This window comes from Oncorhynchus masou, chromosome 2, assembly GCF_036934945.1.
Source record: "Oncorhynchus masou masou isolate Uvic2021 chromosome 2, UVic_Omas_1.1, whole genome shotgun sequence".
NCBI classification, from domain to species: Eukaryota; Metazoa; Chordata; class Actinopteri; order Salmoniformes; family Salmonidae; genus Oncorhynchus; species Oncorhynchus masou.
The window spans coordinates 23,940,362-23,959,568 of record NC_088213.1 but is presented as its reverse complement, the minus strand read 5'-3'; the positions used below and the strand labels follow the sequence as shown (position 1 = coordinate 23,959,568).

Below are 19,207 nucleotides of genomic sequence, written 5' to 3'. Positions count from 1 at the left end.
GTGTGTGGCTGGTAGGTCTACATCACAGATGGAGCAGGGTGTGTGGCTGGTAGGTCTACATCACAGTGGAGCGGGTGTGTGTGGCTGGTAGGTCTACATCACAGAGCGGGGTGTGTGGCTGGTAGGTCTACATCACAGAGAGCGGGGTGTGTGGCTGGTAGGTCTACATCACAGAGCGGGGTGTGTGGCTGGTGGGTCTACATCACAGAGTGGAGTGTGTGGCTGGTAGGTCTACATCACAGAGTGGAGCGGGGGGTGTGTGGCTGGTAGGTCTACATCACAGAGTGGAGCGGGGTGTGTGGCTGGTAGGTCTACATCACAGAGCGGTCTACATCACAGAGCGGGGTGTGTGGTGGTAGGTCTACATGTGGCTGGTAGGTCTACATCACAGAGTGGTGTGTGGCTGGTGGGTCTACATCACAGAGCGGGGTGTGGCTGGTGGCTGGTCTACATAGGTGTACATCACAGAGTGGAGCGGGGTGTGTGGCTGGTAGGTCTACATCACAGAGAGCGGGGTGTGTGGCTGGTAGGTCTACATCACAGAGTGGAGCGGGGTACATGTGGCTGGTAAGGTTACATCACAGAGTCGGGAGCGGGGTGTGTAATATACATGGTAGGTCTACATCACAGAGTGGAGCAGGGAGTGTGTGGCTGGTAGGTCTACATCACAGAGTGGAGCGGGGTGTGTGGCTGGTAGGTCTACATCACAGAGTGGGCTGGGGTCTACATGTGTGGCTGGTAGGTCTACATCACAGAGCGGGGTGTGTGGCTGGTGGGTCTACATCACAGAGGTGTGTGGCTGGTAGGTCTACATCACAGATGGAGCAGGGTGTGTGGCTGGTAGGTCTACATCACAGAGTGGGCGGGGTGTGTGGCTGGTAGGTCTACATCACAGAGCGGGTCTACATCACAGAGTGGAGCGGGGTGTGTGGCTGGTAGGTTACATCACAGAGTGGAGCGGGTGTGTGGCTGGTAGGCTACATCACAGAGCGGGTGTGTGGCTGGTAGGTCTACATCACAGAGTGGTAGGTCTACATCAGAGAGCGGATGTGTGGCTGGTAGGTCTACATCACAGAGTGGAGCGGGTGTGTGGCTGGTAGGTCTACATCACAGTGTGTGGCTGGTAGGTCTACATCACAGAGTGGAGGGGTGTGTGGCTGGTAGGTCTACATCACAGAGCGGGGTGTGTGGCTGGTAGGTCTACATCACAGACAGAGCGGGGTGTGTGGCTGGTAGGTCTACATCACAGGGCGGGGTGTGTGGCTGGTGGGTCTACATCACAGAGTGGAGTGTGTGGCTAAGTTACATCACAGATCGGAGCAGGGTGTGTGGCTGGTAGGTCTACATCACAGAGTGGGAGCGGGGTGTGTGGCTGGTAGGTCTACATCACAGAGCGGGTGTGTGGCTGGTAGGTCTACATGTGGCTGGTAGGTCTACATCACAGAGTGGAGCGGGATGTGTGGCTGGTAGGTCTACATCACAGAGCGGGGTGTGTGGCTGGTAGGTCTACATCACAGAGTGGAGCGGGGTGTGTGGCTGGTAGGTTACATCACAGATCGGAGCAGGGTGTGTGGCTGGTAGGTCTACATCACAGAGTGGAGCGGGGTGTGTGGCTGGTAGGTCTACATCACAGTGGAGCGGGGTGTGTGGCTGGTGGGTCTACATCACAGAGTGGAGTGGCGGGATGTGTGGCTGGTAGGTCTACATCACAGATCGGTTACATCACAGATCGGAGCAGGGTGTGTGGCTGGTAGGTCTACATCACAGAGAGCGGGGTGTGTGGCTGGAGGTCTACATCACAGGGGTGTGTGGCTGGTAGGGCTACATCACAGAGTGGAGCGGAGTGTGTGGCTGGTGGGTCTACATCACAGAGCGGGGTGTGTGGCTGGTAGGTCTACATCACAGAGTGGAGCGGGATGTGTGGGGATGTGTGGCTGGTAGGTCTACATCACAGAGTGGGGGTGTGTGGCTGGTGGGTCTACATCACAGAGTGGAGTAGCGGGGTGTGTGGCTGGTAGGTTACATCACAGAGTGGAGCGGGGTGTGTGGCTAGGTCTACATCACAGTAGCGGGGTGTGTGGCTACATCACAGAGTAGAGTGTGTGGCTGGTGGGTCTACATCACAGAGTGGAGTGGTGGTGTGGCTGGTAGGTCTACATCACAGAGTGGAGCGGGGTGTGTGGCTGGTAGGTCTACATCACAGAGCGGGGTGTGTGGCTGGTAGGTCTACATCACAGAGTGGAGCGGGGTGTGTGGCTGGTAGGTCTACATCACAGAGTGGAGCAGGGTGTGTGGCTGGTAGGTTACATCACAGAGTGGAGCGGGTGTGTGGCTGGTAGGTTACATCACAGAGTGGAGCGGGTTGTGTGGCTGGTAGGTTACATCACAGAGTGGAGCGGGTGTGTGGCTGGTAGGTCTACATCACAGAGTGGAGCGGGGTGTGTGGCTGGTAGGTCTACATCACAGAGTGGAGCGGGGTGTGTGGCTGGTAGGTCTACATCACAGAGTGGGTAGGCAGAGTGGAGCGGGGCGGGGGTAAGTTACATGTGTGGCTGGTAGGTCTACATCACAGAGTGGAGCGGGGTGTGTGGCTGGTGTGGCTGGTAGGTTACATCACAGAGTGGAGCGGGGTCTACATGTGTGGCTGGTAGGTCTACATCACAGAGTGGGAGGTTACATCACGGGCGGGGTGTGTGGCTGGTAGGTCTACATCACAGAGTGGGTGTGTGGCTGGTAGGTCTACATCACAGTCTACATCACAGAGCGGAGTGTGTGGCTGGTAGGTCTACATCACAGAGCGGGGTGTGTGGCTGGTAGGTCTACACATCAGAGAGCGGATCGGTGTGTGGCTGGTAGGTCTACATCACAGAGTGGAGCGGGGTGTGTGGCTGGTAGGTCTACATCACAGAGCGGGTGTGTGGCTGGTAGGTCTACATCACAGAGTGGAGCGGGTGTGTGGCTGGTAGGTTACATCACAGATCGGAGCAGGGTGTGTGGCTGGTAGGTCTACATCACAGAGTGGAGCGGGGTGTGTGGCTGGTAGGTCTACATCACAGAGTGGAGCGGGGTGTGTGGCTGGTAGGTCTACATCACAGAGTGGAGCGGGATGTGTGGCTGGTAGGTCTACATCACAGAGAGCGGGGTGTGTGGCTGGTGGGTCTACATCACAGAGTGGAGTGTGTGGCTGGTAAGTTACATCACAGATCGGAGCAGGGTGTGTGGCTGGTAGGTCTACATCACAGAGTGGAGCGGGGTGTGTGGCTGGTAGGTCTACATCACAGAGCGGGGTGTGTGGCTGGTAGGTCTACATCACAGAGTGGAGCGGGATGTGTGGTGGAGCGGGGCGTGTGGCTGGTAGGTCTACATCACAGAGTGGAGCGGGGTGTGTGGCTGGTAGGTCTACATCACAGAGCTGGGTTACATCAAGGTGTGTGGCTGGTAGGTCTACATCACAGAGTGGAGCGGGGTGTGTGGCTGGTAGGTCTACATCACAGAGTGGAGCGGGATGTGTGGCTGGTAGGTCTACATCACAGAGCGGGGTGTGTGGCTGGTGGGTCTACATCACAGAGTGGGGTGTGTGGCTGGTAAGGTTACATCACAGATCGGATCACAGGGTGTGTGGCTGGTAGGTCTACATCACAGAGTGGAGCGGGGTGTGTGGCTGGTAGGTCTACATCACAGAGCGGGGTGTGTGGCTGGTAGGGCTACATCACAGAGTCTACATAGAGTGTGTGGCTGGTGGGTCTACATCACAGAGCGGGGTGTGTGGCTGGTAGGTCTACATCACAGAGTGGAGTCTACATCACGGGATGTGTGGCTGGTAGGTCTACATCACAGAGCGGGGTGTGTGGCTGGTGGGTCTACATCACAGGGTGTGTGGCTGGTAAGTTACATCACAGATCGGAGCAGGGTGTGTGGCTGGTAGGTCTACATCACAGAGTGGAGCGGGGTGTGTGGCTGTAGGGCTACATCACAGAGTGGAGTGTGTGGCTGGTGGGTCTACATCACAGAGTGGAGCGGGGTGTGTGGCTGGTAGGTCTACATCACAGAGTGGAGTGTGTGGCTGGTAGGTCTACATCACAGAGCGGGGGGTGTGTGGCTGGTAGGTCTACATCACAGAGCATGGAGTGTGGCTACATCACAGAGTGAAGCAGGGTGTGTGGCTGGTAGGTCTACATCACAGAGTGGAGCGGGGTGTGTGGCTGGTAGGTTACATCACAGAGTGGAGCGGGTTGTGTGGCTGGTAGGTTACATCACAGAGTGGAGTGTGTGGCGGGTTGTGTGGCTGGTAGGTTACATCACAGAGTGGAGCGGGATGTGTGGCTGGTAGGTCTACATCACAGAGTGGAGCGGGGTGTGTGGCTGGTAGGTCTACATCACAGAGCGGGGTGTGTGGCTGGTAGGTCTACATCACAGAGTGAAGCAGGGTGTGTGGCTGGTAGGTCTACATCACAGAGTGGAGCGGGGTGTGTGGCTGGTAGGTTACATCACAGAGTGGAGCGGGTTGTGTGGCTGGTAGGTTACATCACAGAGTGGAGCGGGTTGTGTGGCTGGTAGGTTACATCACAGAGTGGAGCGGGATGTGTGGCTGGTAGGTCTACATCACAGAGTGGAGCGGGGTGTGTGGCTGGTAGGTCTACATCACAGAGTGGAGCGGGGTGTGTGGCTGGTAGGTCTACATCACAGAGTGGAGCAGAGCGGGGTGTGTGGCTGGTAGGTCTACATCACAGAGTGGTGGCTGGGGCGGGATGTGTGGCTGGTAGGTCTACATCACAGAGTGGAGCAGGGTGTGTGGCTGGTAGGTCTACATCACAGAGTGGAGCAGGTTGTGTGGCTGGTATGTCTACATCACAGAGTGGAGAGGGTTGTGTGGCTGGTAGGTTACATCACAGAGTGGAGCGGGGTGTGTGGCTGGTAGGTTACATCACAGAGTGGAGCGGGGTGTGTGGCTGGTAGGTCTACATCACAGAGTGGAGCGGGGTGTGTGGCTGGTAGGTTACATCACAGAGTGGAGCGGGGTGTGTGGCTGGTAGGTCTACATCACAGAGTGGAGCGGGTTGTGTGGCTGGTAGGTTACATCACAGAGTGGAGCGGGTTGTGTGGCTGGTAGGTCTACATCACAGAGTGGAGCGGGATGTGTGGCTGGTAGGTTACATCACAGAGTGGAGCGGGTGTGTGGCTGGTAGGTTACATCACAGAGTGGAGCGGGATGTGTGGCTGGTAGGTTACATCACAGAGTGGAGCGGGTGTGTGGCTGGTAGGTCTACATCACAGAGTGGAGCGGGGTGTGTGGCTGGTAGGTTACATCACAGAGTGGAGCGGGGTGTGTGGCTGGTAGGTCTACATCACAGAGTGGAGCGGGGTGTGTGGCTGGTAGGTCTACATCACAGAGTGGAGCGGGGTGTGTGGCTGGTAGGTCTACATCACAGAGTGGAGCGGGGTGTGTGGCTGGTAGGTTACATCACAGAGTGGAGCGGGGTGTGTGGCTGGTAGGTCTACATCACAGAGTGGAGCGGGGTGTGTGGCTGGTAGGTCTACATCACAGAGTGGAGCGGGGTGTGTGGCTGGTAGGTCTACATCACAGAGTGGAGCGGGGTGTGTGGCTGGTAGGTTACATCACAGAGTGGAGCAGGGTGTGTGGCTGGTAGGTTACATCACAGAGTGGAGCTGGGGGTGTGTGGCTGGTAGGTTACATCACAGAGTGGAGCGGGGGGGTGTGTGGCTGGTAGGTCTACATCACAGAGTGGAGCGGGGTGTGTGGCTGGTAGGTTACATCACAGAGTGGAGCGGGGTGTGTGGCTGGTAGGTCTACATCACAGAGTGGAGCGGGGTGTGTGGCTGGTAGGTCTACATCACAGAGTGGAGCGGGGTGTGTGGCTGTTCTGGTACCAGATGACACAGGGGTTGATGGACAGTTGTGCAGCATTGCCTTTCTCTGCAGACAGGTCCACCTTCACCTGCAGAAAGGCCAATCTGTACACACACACACGCACGCACGCTGCCACAGCGAGAGAGAGAGAGAGAGACCATCTCACTAGCTATACATCACATCTGGTCATGTCAAATAGCAACAGACAGAGAAGTAATAGAGGTGATTGTATCATAGTGCTACCCAATGGGATTGTCATCATATGTTCAACTTGTTTATGGCTTAATCATTAGAATAGAATAGTTAGAATAGTTAACTTCCATTTGATTGACTAAAGAAAGTGACCCAAAACATAATACAGATAATTGCATTTGCCCATATTTGGGTGATGAGATAGCATACAAGTGTAACTGGCAGAATGACAGATATCTTACTTTGAGGAGTTTGGGTTAAAAAGATGGAGGTCAGTCACAGCTTGATATGCCTTCTGTTTCATCTTTGTCTTTCTCTGTAGTTTCTTTAGTCTCCTCAGCGGTGGCCTTACTGGTCGAGCTGGCCGACGCTGGTCTGGTCTCTGGCTTTTTAGAAGGGTCCACCACGACAGCACCCCTACTGGTGTTGCACCCCATGGTTCTGTCCAGTGGGAGACTGATTAAAACAGACGTCCTGTTGAGTTTTTTTTATTTTTATGAGGTCTGAAAATAACTGTTGTGGAAGCAGGTCCCCCTGGTTTCCATGACGACCAGGAGACTTCCTATAGGGCTGAGCCTGCATGGGCACCTGTGTAACCATAGAAATAGAATCACTAGAATGGACATTCCGATTCAAATTAATGGGTCTCCGGGCCTTCCCCATTCTAGGGATTCTATTTTCTATACTGACCTCTCAGGGTTTTAGTTTACAGGCCTTTGCTGATTGGTTCTTAGAGGATTATTGTGATTTGCTTGCCAAGCAACATCGGTTAAGAATGAACTTCCCATAGCGTGTCAGGACATAGTTACTGATCAACAGTATGGGTATTGTTACTCAATCACTAGGCCGTCATGGAAACCAATTTTCCCCACTATGAAAGGTAAATGGCCATTTGTTCGGATGTTTTTCAAAATATGCCATTTTGAAAATTAACTAAATAACCATTTTACTATATCGACATGAGACTAATATACCAAGACTGGTATGTCACATGCTGTTTATGACCTTGCTGTCTATGAGTGACAATATATTCAACATGGAGCTATGTTTCTTTCCCACAGTGGCTCTCACTATGTTATGGTAATGTTGACGGTAGGGTAAGGAGATGTAAAAACTGAGTTATGTTTATCCAACATCACAATACAAAGAAGTAAAGGATTTGTACCACAGATCAGTACAAATGGTAGAGAAAAGCAACATGTGAAACTGAAAGTACCAATTAAAAATAATATTATCTAACATCTGGTCCAACAGATACATGTATAATCATTTTAAAAGGCTCACCAATATGTCATATATCTGTGTTTGATATGTTTTAAATTAGTTATACTTTTTTCTATTTTGAATACTGCACTGTTTGTTGGGTTGGGCTTACAAGTTTAGCATTTCACTGTACTTGTGCATGTGACAAATTAAACTTGAAAATTGAAAGTAATTACTACTGTATGTTCCAGAGAGAAACCCCTCCCTCTCACCAAAAACAAACTGTACACAGTGCTCAGTACCAACACAAATCCTTTACTGCTTCCTTAGGTAACTAGGACATGGTTCACAGAGGACTAAAATGTTGAAATATATACTGTATATGATATGTATAATATGATATTTGATACAGAGCCCTAGTTACCCTCAGATTATTACAATACCCTAATTATTATTACAAATCAGCTTTTCTAATCATGAACATTGCTTGCTAAGAGAACTTCACTGAGTGCTAATGATGCCAGTTCTTTCTAGCATTGTAGATCCACATCATCCATTCTCCTTGCAGGTCTACACTCATTGGAAGAATATGGACCACAGACACTGATGATGGAAGTATGAAGCATGACGGTAAGTCAACGAAAGTGAGATGTCATCAATGTGTCCCCTTGTGTGCTGTTGCTTGGTGCTGTGCCTTGGCCCTGGTCTGGGATTGTTGCTGGTTCTGGGCCCTGGTCAGTGCCTGGTTGAAGTCCTGGCCAAGGTCCCTGAGCTTTCTCTGCCAGTCTGACGGTCTATCCTGACAGGGTCTCTTCACAAGCGGCCCACCCTCCTCCTCACCGTCCTCCTGCAGCTGGGCTGCACAGCGCTTCCTGGTGCGTGACTGAAATATCCTCATCATGTCATTGATCTCTCTCAGATGCTGTGGGATACAGTTGGGATACAACGATGAGCAACACACATGACTAGATGTGTACTGTGTATTTACGATGACCAGGCCTTTTGCTTTTCACAGTAATTTAAGTTAAAATATGTGTAATGTTAGTTAGGTTTCAGACAGGAAGTATAGAAGAGGGTTAGTTAGGTAACCGTTAGCAGGGTTAGAGCGGTATTTCCAACCTCTGACCTTTGAGGGGCTTCTGCTGACGTAGTAGAGGAACCCAGTGCGGGGGGAGGGGTGTGTGCTGGGCTTGTGGGGGGAGATGTAGAGGGAATGGTGGTTGGAGGGGCGGAGTCTGCGCAAGGATCCAACACTCTGGAAGGGGTATGGCGAAAGGGGAGGGGTTTCAACCTGTGCATGGAAAAATGATCAGAATGTCGTCAGAATCTCTGGACAGTGATGAAAGCACTGGGCCTAGGAACAATGCACTGTATCTGTACAACGACTGCTCTTATTTCTATCAACCTGTAAGTACCAATGATGTTATACCTCAGTTTGGACATATCTGAGACCACTGGTAAAGTGTTTCCTACGTATTGTGTATGACGACTACTGACTCCATTAGGAAGTATATGAAAATGTCCCCTCACCCCGGCTATGGTCAGAGAGCTGGAGGTGAAGCGCAGGGCAAAGTCCTTCATCTGTTTGACATAGACGGTGTTGTAGAAATAGATGAGGTGTCCTCTCTCCTCCTGGCCCTGTCTACAGGGAGCTCTGGGTCCTGTACGATGGGTGGGAGGGCTCTGGTAGGTAAGCAAGCTTCTGCTGGGGTCTACATCAACTGGAAAACAGAGCAGCATCACATTCAAAAATCATTCTTCATTAAATAATTTGTTAATTCATGCATATTATGATGATGTATATATTTTTCTATTTGTCTAACTGTTTTCTCTGTTGGATCCTCCAGGAGAGTTTTGTGAGGTCTTGGTGTTTCTCCCTGAGATCAGAACACTTCTGAATACCTGACAGAAGGACAATACAGACTTCATCAACTACACAATAACAAACAAGCTGGATTTAACTCACACACACAAAAGCAAGCAAAACATTGATCTCCTTACACAGTTGCTTGCTTGAGGCTGAGTCTTGTAGCACTGCATGATGAGCTTGAAGGGCATGTCCACTTTGGTTACCTGCATGAGCAACACACAGCACAAACATGGAAATGAGGTGATATATTACATTATGATCATCAATACCCAGCTGAAGAGGTATAGAAGGCGAATGCCTTGCTGTCGATCACCCAAGTCATAAAACCATCTGCGTTAAGGCAGTATAGCAAAACGTCTAGAGGCAAAGCAAATTGTGCTACCTTGGCCATCACATAGATGGCACACATGAGTATTTGGTCCAGGTGTCGGTCTCGCATAAGGTCAGTGCAGTGGACCAAGGAGTGTTCAACGCAGGTCCAGATCTTCAGCCGCAGCGCCTCACAGATGTCCAGTTTAACACAGATGTCCCTCAGACGCATGCTCACCAGGTGGTAGACCTGAGACAGAGGGAAGGAGTATGGCCTTTGTCTTGTGGATCTTGTAACTAAATATCTAGGCTCATAGTATTCAGGCCAGCTCAGGTATGTAGAAATCTGAGTAAAGCCTACCTTGCGGAGGAACAGGGAGATGGAGCCCTTACTCTGGGTAGAGGGTAGAGGGTTCTGGGGCTGCTGGGTAGAGGTGTTGGAGACTTGCTGTGGAGGAATGGGCTGACCTACAACACTGAGGGTAAATGTGATGGCTCCCCGGTCATTGGCAATGCCTGGGTGTGGAAGAGGTTTAATTGAACAAATAGCACTGGTTGTTGTAATATGTAAACAAGGTATATAACATGTTTATTATAAGATGTATTACATTATGTCAGTATTCTATTAGGGTTGTCATTTCTATGGCCATATTGGGTTTCATCTGAGGGATAGTCTTTACCTCGAACCGGTATGGTGACTGACTGGTCATTGTTGGTGGTGACAGTGGCTGATGCCATGGTGACTACAGTCTGTCCAGTAACAATGACAGAGGAGGAGGGGGATGGGCTGACTGGTGTGGTAGGGCAAGCGCCCATCTTTGAGCCAGCAGGGGGTGAGCTGTAGCGTTCATGGTGGGTAATCGGGGAGTTCAGTTCAATTCCATGGATCCCATTCACAAGGCTTGGGGTCAAGTGTGAAGGGTTGGGAGGGATCTTGGCCTTCTTGTCTGTGTCCTCTGAGTATTGGGGGAGCATCACCTTGAACACACATAGAACCATCTGTTACCTTAAGTTTGGGATCATTTTGTTTCCTCTATTGAATGGAACGACAGCCGCCATGCTGACATATTAGACCAACTTGTTTCGAGTGCGCCAGCGGTGTTGCTCTATATATTTTGAGACGGTGCACTGTATATTTTGCACAGTTCACAAATAGGTGAATTTGAACATTTGCCCACTGACCTGATGGTATGCAGGCAGCTGTCCCTGACCCTTAGCAGCTCTGATCTGGTCCCAGAGTGGTGAGTCTCTCCTCCAGGCCAGACTCTCCACGACCTGTTCCTCTATATGGGTCAGATGCCTGACCACACCCGGCAGCAAGCCCTCCTCAGCCCGCAGCACCAGCTCTATCACCTGGCACACACCACACACAGTAGAGGGTTAAACAGCACCTAAATACAGTAGACGTGTTTGAACCCAGGACGTCTGTATGCCCCAAGACTGTGTAAGCCCTCTGAGCCCAAGCCTAGGCATTAGCTTGAGGAGCTAACATAATGCTTCAGTTTTCAGGTAAGGTTACTTATCACGTGAAACCACCTCCTTTACACAAAACCTACGATGTTACATTACAGTATGACATGTACGGCTGGTGTTTTGTGTAGATGTTACCTTGTAGAAGTCGTATGGCGCCAGGCTAAAGATGTCAATGACCAGGGGGAAGCTGCCTGGTGGCTGATGGGAGAAGATTACCATCTCCAGACAACAGGCCACTAGAGAGCGCTGGAACAGATCATGCTCCAGAATGCCCTGCCAAGAAACAAGTCATCAATGACAACCTCTATACTATACGTGTCTATACAACAGTGCCCCCAGAGGGAATTGTAACGTGAACGCGTATTGACACTAAACAGTGCAGTTCCAGTCATACACAGCAGAGGGCAGAGGACTCACTGAAAGGTCTTTGGCTCCTAGCCTCTTCCTCTCCTGATTGATGACAGCCTCTAGAACCCTGTAGTACAAAGCCTCTGTCTGGCTGGAGAACTTCACTCCTCTCTCTACAAACAACAGGAAGTTACTGAAATGTCAATATATCAACACATGCATACACACAGACACAAACACACACACCTCTGTCTAGGCTGCGGTTCTCTTCCCATGGTTCCTGGTAGTGCTGGATGAAGGTGTGGCGCATGTCTCTCAGTCTAGTGGAGATGACCTCACTAGGGTTTCTGGCACAGGACCTAAACAAAATACACCTTAAAGAACCATACAGCCACTTTCCCACCCCCATAGACTACTGATAGATATTGCCCACCCATAGGTATAGATCTAGGATAAGCTTATCTACCTCCAAATCAGAACCAACTCCATAATGGGAAGAATGTGTAACATAGTAAAACAACATGTGTTTTCTTACTCTCAACACTGACCATAGATCAGTGTACTCTACCATAGGCTACAGGCCCAAATACATTTTCCCTGCGGCACATTACAGTCTACTACAGTTACGTATGAGGCCCACAGACACATGCCCACCATAGCTGACCTGAATGTTCTAGCCAGACTGTCACTGGGTACATGTCTCTGGGTTGCCATGACGACCTCCAGCCACTCACAGCACCTCCGCTGGTAGAGTACAGCTCTGTGTCAGTCAGTGGAGTAGCAGTGGACACCTGTACATAATGCACACACCAGGCAGAGGTTTGAAAACCCTTTAGAGCGGTACATGAGACCGTATAAACAGGATCATCATTATACTTCCTTGCATGAGAAACATGTGAAACAACACGAACCACACAGTAATGATATTAAGTCATCTCAGAGATAATTGGGCCCAAAAGGCTTGTGTACTGTATTTAGAGTCAGGTTAATGTGTGTGTGTGTGTGTGTGTGTGTGTGTGTGTGTGTGTGTGTGTGTGTGCATGTGTGTGTGTGTGTGTGTGTGTGTGTGTGTGTGTGTGTGTGTAGGGAGGGGGCTGGCCTTCAGCTATGAGGTGAAAACGATGATGAACTGCAAAAAAACAATATTTCCTGTTGAAGAGGAATATTCAGATCTAGCGTTTTTGAATGTTTCTCAGTTTGTCTAGCAGTTCTACAGTTCTGCTGTGGAAGGATTCAGAGAGAGAGATTTCACCATTATTAAATAAATCAAAACAGGAACATTTTACATTTGGTTAAAATAAATAATGAAATAATCTCAACAGATAAAAATGTTGTCCTGTGTGCTACCTACACTGTACTTCGGCTATCCCCAAAGGAGAACCCTTTGAGGAACCATTTTTGGTTCAAGGTAGGACCCTTTTGGGTTCCATGTAGGACCCTTTCCAGACCCAAAAAGGGTTCTCTTATGGAGACAGCCGTAGAACCGTTTGGAATCTTTTTTTCTAAGAATGTACAGTGCTGTATATCCCTCCACTAGAATCCCCAAACTTGAATAAAGACAGCTTCTCCATCCTAGAGGTGGAGATCATCATTTCATGTCCCAGGTAAATGTTCTAGTCTGTGGAGACCTAAGCGCCTGAACTGAACAAGAACCTGACACACTCAGAACACAGGGGGACAAAAACCTACCTGGAGGTGGCAGCATTCCCTCCCCAATATGCCCAACAACTACGACAAAACAACCAACAAAAATGGGTCACACAATTCCTGCAGTTCTGTCGCATGCTGGGTCTGTACATAGTCAATGGTAGGCTTCGAGGGGACTCCTACGGTAGGTACACCTACAGTTCATGTCTTGGCAGCAGTACTGCAAACTACTTTATCATCAACCTCAACCCAGTGTCTTTCAGAGCGTTCACAGTCAGCCCACTGTCACCCCACCTATACAAATGTATGGAATGTGGTGTTGGGGGAAAACGTGTACACAAACAATGTGTACATGTATGCAGTTAATCACAGTAAGACAAAAATAATGGTGTTCCAAAAAAGGTCCCGTTTCCAGCCACACAAATACAAATTCCACCCTGTTGCCCTAGATCACACAAAACAATATACCTACCTTGACCTACACACCAGCAGCACAGAAGCCCTCTATGGTTGTGAGGTCTGGGGTCCTCTCACAAACGAATAATTCAAAGCCCAAATTGACTCTATGCAGAATTATGAAAAAACATCCTCAATGTAACACTGCAAACAATGCATCCAGAGCAGAATTAGGACGACTCCAGCTAATGATCAAAATCCAGAAAAGAGCAATTAAATTCCACAAGCACCTAAAATGAAGAGATTCTCAAACCTTCCATAACAAAGCCCTGACCTACAGAGAGATGAACCTGAAGAAGAGTCCCCTCAGCCAGCGGGTACTGGGACTCTGTTCACAACAGGACAGCAACACAACCAAATCATGAGAATCATGAGAAAACAAAAAGATAATTACTTGACACATTGGAAAGAATCAACAGAACAAAAAAATGAGCAAACTGGAATGTTATTTGGCCCTAAACAGAGAATAGACAGTAGCAGAATACCTGACCACTGTGACTGACCCAATATTAAGAAAAGCTTTGTCTATGTACAGGCTCAGTGAGCATGGCCTTGCTATCGAAAGGTCACCATCGGCAGACCTGACTCTCAAGAGAAGACAGGAGATGGAAACCTAGCTGCACTTCCTAACCTCCTGCCAAATGTAAGACCATATTAGAGTCACATACAGTGCATTCAGAAAGTATTCATACCCCTTGACTTATTCCACATTTTGATGTGTTACAGCCTAAATTCAAAATGGATTCAATTGATTTACACACAATACCCAATAATGAAAGCATGTTTTTAGAAATGTTTTCTAATTTATTGAAAATCAAATACAGAAATATCTAATTTACATAAGTATTCACACACCTGAGTCAATAGATGTTAGAATCACCTTTGGCAGCGATTACGGTCTTTCTGGGTAAATCTCTAAGAGCTTTCCACACCTGGATTGTACAACATTTGCACATTATTATTAAAAGCTCTGTCAAGTTGGTTGATCATGGCTTGACAGCCATCTTCATGTCTTGTCATAGATTTTCAAAATTGTAATTAGGCCACATTTAATGTTGTCTTGGTAAGCAACTCCAGTGTATATTTGGCTTTTTGTTTTAGGTTATTTTCCTGCTGAGAGGTGAATTTGTCTCCCAGTTTCTGGTGGAAAGCAGACTGAATCAGATTTTCCTTTAGGATTTTGCTTATGCTTTACAGCAGGTAGCCTAGTGGTTAGAGCGTTGGGCCAGTACCCGAAAGGTAGCTAGAGCGAATCCCTGAGCTAACAAAGTAAAAATCTGTCTTTCTGCCCCTGAACAAGGCACTGTTCCTAGGCCATCAATGTAAATAAGAATTTGTTCTTAACTGGTTTGCCTGGTTAAATAAAAAAATACCTCTATTCTGTTTCTTTTTACTCTACAAAACTCCCTCGTCCTTGCTGATGACAAGCATACCCATAACATGATGCACCCACCACCATGCTTGAAAATATGAAGAGTGGTACTCAGTGATGTGTTTTGCTGGATTCTCCCGAAGCATAATACTTTGTATTCAGGACATAAAGTTAATTTCATCGCCACGTTTTGCAGTTTTACTTTAGTGCCTTGCTGCAAACTGGATGCATGTTTTGGAATATTTTTTTTTTCTGTACAGGCTTCCCTCTTTTCACTCTGTCCTTTAGGTTAATATTATAGAGTAACTACAATGTTGTTGATCCATCCTCAGTTTTCTCCTATCACAGCCATTAAACTCTGTAACTGTTTTAATGTCACCATTGGTCTCATGGTTAAATTCTTGAGCAGTTTCATTCCTCTCCTGCAACTGAGCTGGGAAGGACGCCTGTATCTTTGTAGTGACTGGGTGTATTGATACACCATCCAAAGGGATATTCAATGTCTGATTATTTTATTTGACCCATTTACCAATAGGTGCCCTTCTTTGCATTGGAAAATCTCCCTAGTCTTTGTGGTTCAATCTGTGTTTGAAATTCACTGCTTGACTGAGGGACCTTACGGATAATTGTACAGTATGTGTCGGTGACAGAGATAAGGTAGTCATTCAAAAGGTAGTCGTTCATGTTAAACACTATTATTGCACACGGAGTCTGTAACTTATTATGTGACGTGTTAAGCACATTTTTACCCCTGAATGTATTTAGGCTTCCCATAACAAAGGGGTTGAATACTTACTGACTCAAGACATTTCAGCTCTTCATTTTTAATTAATTTGGTAACATTTCTAAAAACATAATTCCACTTTGACATTATGGAAACTGAAAAATTGGGCGTGCAAAATTATTCTGCCCCTTTACTTTCAGTGCAGCAAACTCTCTCCAGAAGTTCAGTAAGGATCTCTGAATGATCCAATGTTGACCTAAATGACTAATGATGATAAATACAATCCACCTGTGTGTAATCAAGTCTGCGTATAAATGCACCTGCACTGTGATAGTCTCAGAGGTCCGTTAAAAGCGCAGAGAGCATCATGAAGAACAAGGAACACACCAGGCAGGTCCGAGATACTGTTGTGAAGAAGTTTAAAGCCGGATTTGGATAAAAAATATTTCCCAAGCTTTAAACATCCCAAGGAGTACTGTGCAAGCGATAATATTGAAATGGAAGGAGTATCAGACCACTGCAAATCTACCAAGACCTGGCCGTCCCTCTAAACTTTCAGCTCATACAAGGAGAAGACTGATCAGAGATGCAGCCAAGAGGCCCATGATCACTCTGGATGAACTGCAGAGATCTACAGCTGAGGTGGGAGACTCTGTCCATAGGACAACAATCAGTCGTATATTGCACAAATCTGGCCTTTATGGAAGAGTGGCAAGAAGAAAGCCATTTCTTAAAGATATCCATAAAAAGTGTCGTTTAAAGTTTGCCACAAGCCACCTGGGAGACACACCAAACATGTGGAAGAAGGTGCTCTGGTCAGATGAAACCAAAATTCATCACCCTGAACACATCATCCCCACTGTCAAACATGGTGGTGGCAGCATCATGGTTTGGGCCTGCTTTTCTTCAGCAGGGACAAGGAAGATGGTTAAAATTGATGGGAAGATGGATGGAGCCAAATACAGGACCATTCTGGAAGAAAACCTGATGGAGTCTGCAAAAGACCTGAGACTGGGACGGAGATTTGTCTTCCAACAAGACAATGATCCAAAACATAAAGCAAAATCTACAATGGAATGGTTCAAAAATAAACATATCCAGGTGTTAGAATGGCCAAGTCAAAGTTCAGACCTGAATCCAATCGAGAATCTGTGGAAAGAACTGAAAACTGCAGTTCACAAATGCTCTCCATCCAAACTCACTGAGCTCGAGCTGTTTTGCAAGGAGGAATGGGAAAAAAATTCAGTCTCTCGATGTGCAAAACTGCTAGAGACATACCCCAAGCGGCTTACAGCTGTAATCGCAGCAAAAGGTGGCGCTACAAAGTATTAACTTAAGGGGGCTGAATAATTTTATAATTATTTATCTGCTTATTTATATTACTTTTCGTACTTCAACTACTTGCACATTGTTACAACACTGTACATCGCCAGCAATATAACATATCTATATTCTTTTAAAACTTTTGTAATGTTTACTGTTAATTTCTGATGGTTTATTTCCCTTTCCTTTTTGTTTGTCTATTTCACTTGCTTAGGCAATGTAAAACTGTTTCCCATGCCAATAATCACATTTGAATTGATTTGAAATTGAGGGAGTAAAATAGAGATTGTGCTGATTCAATGGTAACACAGTCTCCTCTCCACAGCGATAATCATTTGCACGTGTTCTCCATTTCTCTACAATGCCAAGTTACTATCACAGACTGTCTGAATGTGTGATGCACAGACGCTGCCTGGGGTTGAGGATCTCTCTATGAGTGTGTGAAAATTAAGTTAAACTGGTTTTGTATATAAACCAGATATGTCAGTGAGTGGGGAGGTGGATGCTGATTCCGAACATGTTGTGTACTATATCTGAGGAATAATTCAAGTTATGGTAAGTCAGTGAGATAAGCTGGGTGTGGTTATTGGGAAGGTATTTGAGGATGATGCTAGCAATGACTGTCGTTATGGGTTGCAGGTGATAATCAGTTTTACTTTGTCCACACTAAGGAGTATCACTTTGGGTAGAGACCAACACAGAGAGAGAGAGACAGAGAGGGAGCGAGGGAGAGCAACAGAGAGGCAGAGAGAGAAAGAGCAACAGAGAGAGAAATAGAGGGCTACAATCTAAAATGTAAGGTTATACCAGGTGAAGTTCTCGATATTCTGACGTGACTCATAACTGTACACCTGTAAATTACAGCCAGAGCCAGGCTGAGGCTGGACAGGCCAATGTTGAACCACATCAATTCCTGTGTTCTGTCAGAGTCAAACCTGTACACTGTGTTCCTATGCACTGTCACACAGTACACCACGAACATTGAATCTAAAAATACCTTCCATTCATTCCCTACGAGCAACCTTACTGTTCCAACCCCAGACACTGGCCAACAGGCCTGGGTTCAAATACTATTTGAAATATTTCAAACACTTTAGCTGGGCTTGATTGAGCTTGCATGGTGCAATTGAACCAATAGAATAGTCATATAAGTGCAAACCCTGCTCATATGGCATTACAGCCTTGTTCTAAAGCAAACACTACAATTATTTGAAAGATTTCAGATAGCATATGAATCCAGGTCTACTGGCCAACCTATCCCTCTCTCACTCTGCAGTATTGGGACAAAGCCTTGGTTGGCTTGGCTCTACTCCATCCACTACCAGGAAAATGGATTTAGCTCACCTCCCACTGAGTCAATTCAACCTTCCTATCTGTTCTGTGGAAGTTGATGGTTATAGTAAGGCTTTAACTCTGTCACTGCAACATCCCTCCTGAGAGCAAGCTACAGTCATAAGGGAGAGGTAGCTACTATGAGCCATGTGCTGGGTACTAATATTACTATGCATATGCTCTCACCCATGTGGGCTACACACCGGATGTGGGCTAGTGGCACACCAACTGACAACATGCGTCACCAGATGCCAACTCCTTCAGAATCAGTTTATATCATCTTACCCACCACCACCACCACCACCACACCTCTCTCTGTTCCCATGTTGGGTCTCTGTCACACTGCAATATCTTTAGAACTGACTGACTGCAGCTTCAGTGACAACCTCCAGAATACTTTTACTTTCTACAGTCATTTTGGGGCACACACATCATTCAAAATACACATACAACTAAAGTGTTTTGCATCCATTTCAGAGAAATGGAACAGAACAATGTTGCATTCTATCTTGGCAATCTAACAACCTCTACCAGCCACAAATCATACATGATCATCATCCATAATAACATCAGCTAGACACACATCAACCCAGAACCAACAACATCCTGAGACATGTTATTTCCTGTAGTGTTACAGAGACAAAGAGAGACAAAAGAGCTGCAGTGATGCAACAAGCTACTTACAGAGGCTCGTGAGAAGGATCTGATTGTGTTTTGTAGAGGCTTGGAGACACACTGCCTCTCTGCTTCTCTCTCTGTGGGACTAGCCAGGCTGAACAGCTGTGGGTGTGTGGGTGAGCATCAGAGCAGCACAGAGCAGTGAGCGCTACTATAAGTCTACAGGCAGGCAGCAGCAGGCTGCAGTGCACTGAGACAGAGAGGAAGCTGAAGCTCTGGCTCAGCCCATTGGCTCACAGCTCACAACAGACAAGCCCCAACTTGTCATCTGCAATGGGTTGCTATGATAAGAGGCCTGAGGGCTGAGACTCACAGAGCAACAAGCGCCCCCTGGGGTGGAGTAGGAACATAATAGGGCATAAAGGAAGCAGAAGAATAGCAGTACATTAATAAGTAATACTTTACAACAAT

The 19,207-nt window shown here is 47.5% G+C and overlaps 1 protein-coding gene across 2 annotated transcripts; it reads right to left on the bottom strand.

Annotated features, from left to right (window-relative positions):
- Nucleotides 1-7,274: 7,274 nt before the first annotated feature.
- Nucleotides 7,275-19,007, bottom strand: LOC135557193 (retinoblastoma-like protein 2). 2 transcript variants are annotated; one of them, XM_064990400.1, is made up of 14 exons: nt 18,803-19,007; nt 11,929-12,055; nt 11,511-11,623; nt 11,334-11,437; nt 11,052-11,189; nt 10,626-10,796; nt 10,124-10,421; nt 9,805-9,959; nt 9,517-9,693; nt 9,266-9,337; nt 9,088-9,187; nt 8,795-8,985; nt 8,391-8,555; nt 7,275-8,186 (listed from the first exon to the last, which is right to left on the bottom strand). In XM_064990400.1, exons 2-14 carry the CDS (start codon nt 11,976-11,978, stop codon nt 7,920-7,922), a joined length of 2,001 nt encoding a protein of 666 aa, XP_064846472.1. In that variant the 5' UTR covers nt 11,979-12,055; nt 18,803-19,007; the 3' UTR covers nt 7,275-7,919. The 2 variants fall into 2 exon arrangements, with proteins under 2 accessions (XP_064846472.1, XP_064846478.1); XM_064990406.1 differs by having other exon boundaries at nt 7,560-8,186; nt 9,088-9,166; nt 18,803-19,001.
- Between the last annotated feature and the right edge of the window lie 200 nt (nt 19,008-19,207).

Coding starts and splice junctions, on each gene's coding strand:
- LOC135557193 (XM_064990400.1), bottom strand. CDS start 11,978: ATGGCAACCCAGAGACATGTACCCAGTGACAGTCTGGCTAGAACATTC. Junction 11,438..11,510: donor GAACCGCAGCCTAGACAGAG/GTGTGTGTGTTT, acceptor TGTTGTTTGTAG/AGAGAGGAGTGAAGTTCTCC. Junction 9,188..9,265: donor AGCCTCAAGCAAGCAACTGT/GTAAGGAGATCA, acceptor TAGTTGATGAAG/TCTGTATTGTCCTTCTGTCA.